Source organism: Canis lupus, chromosome 20 (genome assembly GCF_011100685.1).
Source record: "Canis lupus familiaris isolate Mischka breed German Shepherd chromosome 20, alternate assembly UU_Cfam_GSD_1.0, whole genome shotgun sequence".
Taxonomy (NCBI): Eukaryota; Metazoa; Chordata; class Mammalia; order Carnivora; family Canidae; genus Canis; species Canis lupus.
The window spans coordinates 51,206,452-51,216,262 of record NC_049241.1 but is presented as its reverse complement, the minus strand read 5'-3'; the positions used below and the strand labels follow the sequence as shown (position 1 = coordinate 51,216,262).

The 9,811-nt window shown below is 65.4% G+C and overlaps 1 protein-coding gene and 1 long non-coding RNA gene across 2 annotated transcripts; one reads left to right on the top strand and one right to left on the bottom strand.

Annotated features, from left to right (window-relative positions):
* Positions 1 to 194: 194 nt before the first annotated feature.
* Positions 195 to 1,719, bottom strand: LOC119864748. The gene is made up of 3 exons (XR_005375133.1): positions 1,031 to 1,719; positions 559 to 938; positions 195 to 449 (listed from the first exon to the last, which is right to left on the bottom strand). It is a non-coding gene; the product is annotated as an uncharacterized LOC119864748 (long non-coding RNA).
* Positions 1,720 to 2,582: 863 nt separating this feature from the next.
* On the top strand, positions 2,583 to 9,536 carry ICAM5 (intercellular adhesion molecule 5). The gene is made up of 11 exons (XM_038567342.1): positions 2,583 to 3,065; positions 4,003 to 4,272; positions 4,465 to 4,785; positions 5,010 to 5,297; positions 5,661 to 5,915; positions 6,026 to 6,274; positions 6,753 to 6,995; positions 7,081 to 7,359; positions 7,443 to 7,682; positions 8,083 to 8,349; positions 9,095 to 9,536. Exons 1-11 carry the CDS (start codon positions 2,984 to 2,986, stop codon positions 9,367 to 9,369), a joined length of 2,769 nt encoding a protein of 922 aa, XP_038423270.1. The 5' UTR covers positions 2,583 to 2,983; the 3' UTR covers positions 9,370 to 9,536.
* The last annotated feature ends 275 nt before the right edge of the window (positions 9,537 to 9,811 follow it).

The window sequence follows — 9,811 nt, the reverse complement described above, 5'->3', positions numbered from 1 at the left end:
CTGTCTCTGGGTGGAGCCGCGGAGGCGGGGCTGCAGGCCTGCTTATCTCCAGAGCCAGCCTTGGCTCCCTGGCGCGGGGCCCCTCAGTCTGGGCCCTTTGCCATGGGGTCTCTGCTCCCCCTGTCGCTGCTGCTTTTGCTGGCGGCCGCCGACCCGGGAGGCGGGAGCGCGCGGCGGCGCCGGGCTGCGGCGGCGCCAGGCCCGGGAGGCAGCTCCCCGGCGCCCTCGGGGACCTCCGCGCCGTTCTGGGTGCGCATAAGCCCCAAGTTCAAGGCCGTGCCGCCGGGGGGCTCAGTGTGGCTCAACTGCAGCAGCAGCTGCCCCTTGCCGGAGGATTCCGGCCTCAGCACTCGGCTGCGGCGGGGCGGAACGCTCCGGGGGCCCGGCTGGGTATCCTACCAGCTGCTGGACGTGAGGGCCTGGAGCTCCGAGGTGCACTGCTTCGTCACCTGCGCAGGACAGACGCGGGGGGCCACCGCCACGATCACCGCCTACAGTGAGGGACCGGGCTTCCGGCCCGGCTGGGGCGAGGGGAGGGGAGCGGAGGGGGGCACTTACCAGTTGCGCTAGGGGGCGCACGCGGACCTGGCTCAGAGGCCCCCTCTTGCTCTAGAACGGCCGCAAAGAGTGATCCTGGAGCCGCCGGTCTTAGCGGGCAGCGAGTACACGCTGCGCTGCCACCTGACGCACGTATTCCCCGTGGGCTTCCTGGTGGTGACTCTGAGGCTTGGCGGCCGGGTCATCTACTCTGAGAACCTGAAGCGCCACACCAGCCCTGATCTGGCCAACGTGACGCTGACTTACAAGTTACCCGCCAGGCGCCGAGACTTCAGGCAGACGGTGACCTGCCACGCACGCTTCAATCTTGACGGCCTGGTGGTCCGCAGCAGCTCGGCACCCATGACGCTCCCAGTCCTCGGTGAGGCCCGTTTGTGATCCTGGACACCCGAGGAGGGGTGGGGCAGGGTGTGACGCCAGTGGGGCGGTCGAGCCACGCACGATCTCCAGGCGGCGGGGGGGGGGGTCATACCTCCATGTGCCCCGTTCCTAATTCTCATCTCCTGTCCCCAGCTTGGAGCCCTGCGCCCAAAGCCTTGGCCTCCACCTCCATCGCAGCCCTGGTGGGGATCCTTCTCGTCGTGGGGGCCACCTACTGCCGAAAATGGCTATTGATGCAGTCCCGGGGTGCGTAGGTGGGTGGTGCAGGCCAGCCGAGCCGGAGGAAAGAGGAACCTGAGACAATCTGGAGAGCCCTGACTGATTCAATAAAGCCCTCCTCAGGGGGCATCTGGGTGGCTCAGGGTTGAGCAGCTGCCCGGGATCCTGGGATCGAGTTCCGCATGGGACTCCCCGCAGGGAGCCTGCTTCTCCCTCTGCCTATGTCTCTGCCTCTCTGTGTGTGTGTCTCTCATGATAAATAAATAGAAATCTTTAAAAAAAAATTAAGCCCTCCTCAGTTAGCCTCTATCCCACGGCCTAAAGGTTCCCCCACTAGTAGGAAGTGGCCTTCGTTTTGGCCTTGCCTCGATCACCTTCTCCAGGTCCCTCGTTGTCATCCACCTGGGGACCCGGGCGTCCCGGTCCCTCGGCATCCCAGCCCAGTGTGGTAGCGTGCGTCCCCTGCGGTCATTATCAGTGGGGTGCAAATGGGCCTGGCTGGTGCCCTGGAGGGCTTCGGGCTGGGCGAGGGTTGGCTCTCCGCAGGGTTTTTCCCGATTGGCTCCGCCGCCGCCACGCAGCAGCTCTGATTGGATATGAAGTTTCCTTTCCCATCCCCCGCCCCCCCCTTCAGACCCAGCACTTTCCTGGAGGACAAGGGTGGAGCGACAACTGACCCCCACAGTTCACCATTAGCGCAGGCGGTGGGAGCGCCATTGGACGGGGTCGCATGACACCCTGGGGGACGTAGATGCGAAGAAAAGGTGCCCCTGTGCTGACTGCGGGGAAGGAATAACCCACGTGGGGTGTCACAGACTCGCGTCCCCGCAACGTCTTGACAGTCACCGGGCCTGGTGGGCACTTGCGGGGGGTGTCGAAGCTTGGGGCCCGGATGCAGGGGTCGAAATGTCATCGCTGGTCTCTCGGTCTCGCGTGGACACAGAAGCCGGGCCTGCACTGCCTTTCTGGGAGGGCTGGTGCGGTCCGGAGCCCCGCCCACCGCGCGGAAGGCGGGTTCAGGGGCGCTCCTCCGCGGCCTGCGTTCACACACGCCGCGTAGACACGTGCCCGCTGCACGCTGGGTAAATACAGACCCAGAGCAGAGCCGACCCTAATTTAGACGCCCGCGAACGCTGCGCGCACGCACACGTGTTCCCGACTCGCTGACACTTTCGTCCCCACCCCCTCTGTCGCGTGCGGGGGCGGAGCCGGAGGGGGACCAGGGGCGTGGCTATAACCCTCGGCTCTCCGGGTCAAAAGGAGAAGGATCGGCGAGGGAGGCATCCCCACACCCTTCCCTAGAATTGTGCCTTCCCCCATCGGGCTCTGCAGATCTCTCCTAGCGCACAAACCAATCCCCTGCCCGAGGGGCGCGGGGGAGGGGAGGCAGGCGGTGGAGGAAACTAACTATGGGGGCGGAGCTCTGAGTCCAGCTCATTACCACAGCATCCAAGCCCGGGGTAGGGTGGGGGGTTGAGAAGGGCCACCCAGCATCCCCCGACCTCGGCTTCGCCGCCGAGGATGACGCGGGAGCGCGCGGCCGCCCCCAGAAGGCTCCGGGCGATGGGGCGGGCCTCGGCGTAGACCCCGGGGGTCGCTCGCTGCTGCCAGCACGCCTTCGCCAAGGCCGGGAGCCTGGAGCACGCTCGCCCTCCCGCCCCCCAGCCGCCTCTGCCGCCGCCCCCTCCTTGGAAACCAAGTTACCAACGTTAAACCAATCCCCGAACGCAACTCTGCCTCCTCCACAACCCACCCGCCGCGCCGTCCTCTCGCCCAGCTCCGCGCTCGCGCTCTCCTCGCCTCCTGCGCTCCCCCCGCGGCGGCGATGCCGGGGCCCTCGCCGGGGCTGTGCCGGGCGTCGCTCGGCCTCTGGGCTGCCCTGGGCCTGGGGCTCCTCGGCCTCTCAGGTAAGAGCCCGGTCCCGACTCGGGGTGGACAGGGCGGGGGCGGAGTTCCCGGACCAGCTAAGCGGCCGCAAGCCCCTCCCGGCTCCGCCCTCGCCTCGCTCCACTCCCACGCCCCTGCCCACCTTGCGCCCAGGCCTCTCCCTCCATCCCTCTTGCCACCAACACACACTGGAGACCCAGCTGCCAGACACCTCGCTCGCCCAGGTCTCTATCCTACCCTCTTCGAGATCCTGGGTGCTCTTCCGCACCCATCTCATGCCCCGGAGACCCCGTGTCTCCCTTGTCCCCTTCCGGGGTGCCCCTCCACGCTCCGTTGTGCTCCATGGTCCGCGGACTGACATCCTCTTCAGTCGTGGTCTGGAAAGACCCGATCTCCCCAACTGCTGTGACTCAGAGGCGCTACTCCCGCTCCATCCGGAGCCCTGGCAACCGAGTCCCTCAGCTGTTACCGCGGTTCCTTCCAAGAGTCCAGCCTCGAGTCTTCTTTCCGTGCTCTTCTCCCGGGTTCGGGGTCCTCACTTATCCTTGACCCAGCCTCATCTCTTCTTTGCCCTCGCCTCAACCTGTCTCCCCCTCCCTGGCTAAAGCCTTGAGAACCAGTTCGTTTTCCTCCCTCCACGCGAGGTCCCCTCCTCCCATCATTGCTGTGTGCGTCAAAGACCCCGTCTTACATCTCATCCCCCCTCCCCCTATGGTTTCCCAATACTCCATCGGCACCTTGGAGATCAGGGCTCTCTGCTGCCATGTCCCAGAGATGCCCTCGAGGTATGAACCCGGGGAGCGCGCCTCCGAACCTGGGGTAGGACGCGGGACTCCCGAGTTCTTCCTTGGCTGTGGCCTCCGCTAATTAATTCCCCAGTAATCCCTGATTCGACATAGGGGCACTAAGATCCCAGGAAGGTGGCTCCCCAGGCTGAGCCCACGTTTCCCTGGGCAGCGGTCGCGCAGGAGCCCTTTTGGGCGGACCTGCAGCCCCGCGTGGCGCTCGTGGAGCGCGGGGGATCTTTGTGGCTGAATTGCAGCACCAACTGCCCACGACCTGAGCGCGGTGGCCTGGAGACGTCGCTGCGCCGGAATGGGACCCAGAGGGGCTTGCGCTGGCTGGCGCGGCAGCTGGTGGACATCCGCGAGCCGGAGACCCAGCCGGTCTGCTTCTTCCGCTGCGCGCGGCGCACACTGCAGGCGCGTGGGCTCATTCGCACTTTCCGTGAGTTCTCAGCTGCCAAGTTCTCACTCTACTATTTCCCTTCCTTCCAAGCCCCGCCCCCTGGGTCACAGGGTCCTCCCCTTCTGGCTCCACCCCCTGAATCCCCACGCTCTCCGCCTCTGGGCCCCTGGGTTCCACGCCACCTCGGTGCGAGCCCTGGCATTTCCAAGAGCGGTGGTTCCCCCCTTGCAGAGCGACCGGATCGTGTAGAGCTGGTACCGCTACCTGCCTGGCAGCCTGTGGGCGAGAACTTCACCCTGAGCTGTAGGGTCCCAGGAGCTGGACCTCGTGGGAGCCTCACATTGACCCTGTTGCGGGGCGCGCAGGAGCTCATCCGCCGCAGCTTCGCGGGGGAGCCTCCCCGAGCGCGGGGCGCGGTGCTCACAGCTACCGTACTGGCGCGAAGGGAGGACCATGGGGCCAATTTCTCCTGCCGCGCGGAGCTGGACCTGCGGCCGCACGGCTTGGGGCTGTTTGAAAACAGCTCTGCCCCTAGAGAGCTCCGTACGTTCGGTGAGTGGGTGTAGGAAGCAGAAGGGCACGAAAAGGGGTCGGGCGAATGTTTAAGTTTGGAGGCAGAGAAATCAGAATTCCGGTTCTCACTCCAACATACAGCAGCTGTAAGTTGTTTTCCTCTCTATGCCTTGAGGCTAATACGATAAGACGGTGCCTGTAAAGCATTTAGGACTTTTCTGGTGTTCAGCGCATATGCACAAGCTCTGTTCTTCGACTCCCAGCCCTGTCTCCGGACCCCCCGCGCCTCGCCGCCCCCCGGCTCTTGGAAGTGGGCTCAGAAAGACCCGTGAGCTGCACCTTGGACGAGCTGTTTCCAGCCTCGGAGGCTGGGGTCTACCTGGCGCTGGGGGACCACAGGCTGAGTCCCGAGATCACGCTGGAGGGGGACGCGCTCGTGGCCACCGCCACGGCCACAGCTAACGCAGAACAGGAGGGCGCCAGGCAGTTGGTCTGCAGCGTGACCCTGGGGGGCGAGAGCCGCGAGACGCGGGAGAACGTGACCGTCTACAGTAAGAGCGAGTGAAGCGCGGCCGCCGCGGCTCAGGGGTGGAGCGGGAGGGGCGGGGAGGCGGGGCAAAGAGTAGGCGGGGCTTAGTGTGGGAGTCGCCGGGTCCGAGAGTCCCCAAGGGGTGCGAAAGTTGGAGGACCCCGGTTGAATAGCTGTAGAGGCGGAGTCTGAGCCGCTGGGAGGGGGAGGTCGCAAACCCAGCGAGGACCCCGGGAAGAGGTGGCCCGGACACCTCAAGGGGGCGGGGCGAGCAGGGGGCGGAGCTTTAGGCAGCCGAGCCCGGAGGGTTCAGGCGGATCCCGGGCAGCCTGGACCCGCAGGAGGAGCGTGTCAGCGGACGCCTGGCCCCCTGCCCGGTCCCCAGGCTTTCCCGCGCCGGTCCTGACCCTGAGCGAGCCCAGCGCCCCCGAGGGGAAGGTGGTGACAGTGACTTGCGCGGCTGGGGCCGGAGCCCTGGTCACGCTGGACGGAATTCCAGCGGAGGTCCCGGGGCAGCCCGCCCAGCTTCAGCTGAACGCCACCGAGGACGACGACGAGCGCAGCTTCTTCTGCGACGCCGTCCTCGAGGTGGCAGGGGAGACTCTAAGCAAGAACAAGAGCGCCGAACTCCGCGTCCTATGTGAGTTGCCCTTTAACCTCGTGACTTCCAAGGGCCTGTCGGATCCCTGGTCGGGGCCCTCCCTCGAGGACCGCGTCTAGCTTCTCAGTATCCCACGCCCCTGCCTGCAGACGCCCCTCGGCTGGATGATTCGGACTGTCCCAGGAGCTGGACGTGGCCCGAGGGCCCAGAGCAGACGCTGCGCTGCGAGGCCCGGGGAAACCCCACGCCCTCCGTGCACTGCGAGCGGCCTGACAGCGGGGCGGTGCTGGCGCTGGGCCTGCTGGGTCCGGTCACTCGCGCTCTCGCCGGCACTTACCGCTGCACTGCGGCCAACGTCCAGGGCCAGGCAGTCAAGGATGTGACGCTGACTGTGGAGTGTGAGTGGGGGTGGACAAGGCGCATGTCTGTTTCTCAGGGTCTGGGGGAAACTAGCCTACCGGGAAGAGTGGGAACAGGGTGGGAAGTGAATCTTTGGGCAGGATTTTGAGAAAGGGAAGAGGCTGGTGAATGGGATTAGGGGAAGATCTTGGAAAGGGAGGGACGGGGAGGGATAGACGTGTCCATAAGGGTCTGGGGTGTGGCGTTTGGACAGAATCTTGGGAAGATGGGCTTTGCAAGCCGTCTAAGAATTTTTAGGCCAAGGACTTGGGGCCGATCGTGTGGCCACTTTGTGGGAATGAGAAAAAAGGGTTCAAAACAGCTCACCCCTCCACCAGTGTAAAACCACTTTGGGTCAGCTTGTCTGTGAAAGGCACAGCCTGCCCAATCCTCTGTGGCCGCCCTCATACAGAAAGAGGATCTAGGGACATTAGGCCAGTCCCCAAACCTTAAACCCATCAACACTTCCTCATCCAGATGCCCCAGCGCTGGACAGCGTGGGCTGCCCAGAACACATTACATGGCTGGAAGGAACAGAGGTCTCGCTGAGCTGTGTGGCACATGGGGTCCCTCCACCCAACGTGAGCTGTGTGCGCTCTGGGGAGGCCAGGGTCCTCGAGGGCCTGCTGCATGTGGGCCGGGAGCATGCAGGAACCTACCGCTGCGAAGCCACCAATCCTCAAGGCTCTGCAGCCAAAAATGTGGCTGTGACGGTGGAATGTGAGTGAGGACACAGGGCAAGGTGGGGTGTGTCATGATAACCCTGGCCTGATTTCTAGTCCCTGTGTGACCTTCTGCTCCCCAGATGGCCCCAGTTTTGAGGAGCCGAGCTGCCCCAGCAACTGGACATGGGTGGAAGGATCTGGGCAGCTGTTTTCTTGTGAGGTGGATGGAAAGCCAGAGCCAAGCGTGGAGTGCATCGGCTCAGAGGGCACGAGTGAGGGGATGCTGCTGCCGCTGGCATCCTCAGACTCCAATCCCAGAGTCCCCAGCATCTCTAGTGACCTGGCTCCTGGTATCTACATCTGCAATGCCACCAACCGGCATGGCTCCGCGGTCAAGGCAGTCGCCGTGAGCACGGAGTGTGAGCGGGGCCGAGGCTGGCGGGAAGGAGGGGTGCCTCAGGGTCCGGGCCCCTCCCTGACGTCCCCCGTGGCTGCTTTGCAGCGCCGCCGCAAATGGATGAGTCCACCTGCCCAAGTCACCAGACGTGGCTGGAAGGGGCGGAGGCTGCTGCGCTGGCCTGCGACGCCCGGGGTCGCCCCTCCCCACAAGTGCGCTGCTCCCGGGAGGGCGTGCCCAGGCCTCAGCGGCTGCGCGTGTCTCGAGAGGATGCGGGTACCTACCATTGCTTGGCCACCAACATGCATGGCACGGACACACGGACTGTCACCGTGGGCGTGGAATGTGAGTGGGAGCAGCACCAGATGGAGGGCACTCGGTTCCCCAGTGACTTGCGCGGTGGGATTGCCCAGGGCAGGTCAAGGGCACCTCCCTCAGCCCCCTTCCTGGGGACAAGGATTCCCGCTCTAAACCTGAGTGAAGGCTCTAGGGAACAAGAGCCCGGCCCCCTCAAATTCTCGGTCAAAGGGGTAGATAGATGTCCCCGCTTCCTCTTCGTCAGTGAAACAGGGTACAGGATTTTAGCGCAGACGGCAGCCCGATTTGTAGGGGGAGGTGGCTCTGATGGGGGCCGGATCCTTGCCTGCCCATCGGAGGAAGGGTGCCCGATTGCCGTGGGTGGAAGGGCACTTGGTCCGTGGCTGGACCGGCTCTGAGGGGCCCCCCAACCTCCTGTCCGCTGCAGACCGGCCGGTGGTGGCCGAGTTGGCAGCCTCGCCCCCCGGAGGCGTGCGGCCCGGCGGGAACTTCACGTTGACCTGCCGCGCAGAGGCCTGGCCCCCCGCGCAGATCAGCTGGCGCGCGCCCCCCGGGGCGCTCAACATCGGCCTGTCGAGCAACAACAGCACGCTGAGCGTGGCGGGCGCCATGGGCAGCCACGGCGGCGAGTACGAGTGCGCAGCCACCAACGCTCATGGGCGCCACGCGCGACGCATCACGGTGCGCGTGGCTGGTAAGTGGCCGCGGGGGCGGGGCCAGGGAGCTGCGGGGGCGGGGCCTGCGCCTTGGGCACCGCCCCCCAGGCCTTGCTTCCCTCTCCCTCCCTGCGGAGGAGACTGAGGTGGTCCAGGGCCGAAGTCAGGGGCGCCCTGAGGAGGGGGCTGTGATGGCGGGTTGGGGGTGGAAGGTGGAGGAAGAGGGGAGGGGCTGGAGCTCAAGGGGGAGGGACCCCCCGGGGCTGTGCCGGCTGTGGGAGGGGCCTATTGACTTGGAGCTGGTTGGGTGTGGTGGAGACTTGATCCAACTCAGCCATCACTGTGGCGCCGTGGAGGAGGGGTGTCGGAGAGGGACCTAGGGCAGAGGATGGGGTGAGGGGGCCCCACCAGTCTCCCCATCCCTCCCCTCTCCCCGCTTCGTGTATCTCTGGGGTTTTCCGGGGTGAAGGGATGACTCGATTCCCCCTACCTTCATCCTTTTGGGGGTGAAGACTTTTGGTTGAGCTGTGGGTATCCCTGGGGCCGGGGGCTTCTATCCTCATGCAGGGGTGACGTGTAAAGTGGGTCCGGGGTCGCACCAGGGCTGGGGTAGCCTTTGGAGGCTTTCTCCCCCCTACCCCCCACCCCATCCCCCCGCGCAGGGAGTTCCCCGAGGTTCCCCGCCAGGCGGCTGAGCGCTCATCTCGTGCCTGTGGGGAGGGAACCCAGGTGGCCGGCTGGGGGGCCTTGAGCTGCCCCACTCTGAGGGTGTCCGCCCCGCAGGGCCGTGGCTGTGGGTCGCCGTGGGCGGCGCGGCCGGGGGCGCGGCCCTGCTGGCCGCGGGGGCCGGCCTGGCCTTCTACGTGCAGTCCACCGCTTGCAAGAAGGGCGAGTACAACGTGCAGGAGGCCGAAAGCTCGGGCGAGGCCGTGTGTCTCAACGGCGCGGGCGGCGGCGCCGGCGGGGGCTCGGGCGCCGAAGGTGGAACCGAGGCTGCGGGCACCGCCGAGGAGCAGGCGGGGGGCGAGGTCTTCGCTATCCAGCTGACGTCAGCGTGAGCCGGTTCCCCAATCCCCGCGGGCCGGGGGACGCCCCCCAGAGGCACACGGGGGCTTACTTATTGTTCTATTTATTTATGTATGTATTTATTTATTTATTCATTTATTCAATTCCAGGGGCGTCACCCCATTTTCTACCCCCCCCCAATAAAGTTTTTATAAAGGACTCTGGGTCCGTCCACTTCAGTCTCTGTGATGTGGAAGCAGCCGAAGGTTCCAATACCCATCCCGCGGGTTATTCAGACACAAACTATTTTTCCTTGTTTTTGAGGGCCTACTACGGGTGGGCCGCGGTCCAGGCCGCCCTCACGCGGTGTGACCTGGAGAATGATCTCTCTTCCCGTCCAGCTTCCTGCTCTCAGCCAACCCTTGGGCTGGGGTGGGGACCATGCTCCTTCCTCCTGTTCCCTACCCCTTATCTCTTCCGCCCAGCCTTGCCTTC

What these genes read in the sequence shown, in the direction of transcription:
- ICAM5 (XM_038567342.1), top strand. Translation starts at nt 2,984, where the DNA reads ATGCCGGGGCCCTCGCCGGGGCTGTGCCGGGCGTCGCTCGGCCTCTGG. An exon ending in GGGGCTCCTCGGCCTCTCAG is followed by an intron (nt 3,066 to 4,002) that starts GTAAGAGCCCGG and finishes TTCCCTGGGCAG; the next exon opens with CGGTCGCGCAGGAGCCCTTT. An exon ending in CATCACGGTGCGCGTGGCTG is followed by an intron (nt 8,350 to 9,094) that starts GTAAGTGGCCGC and finishes TCCGCCCCGCAG; the next exon opens with GGCCGTGGCTGTGGGTCGCC.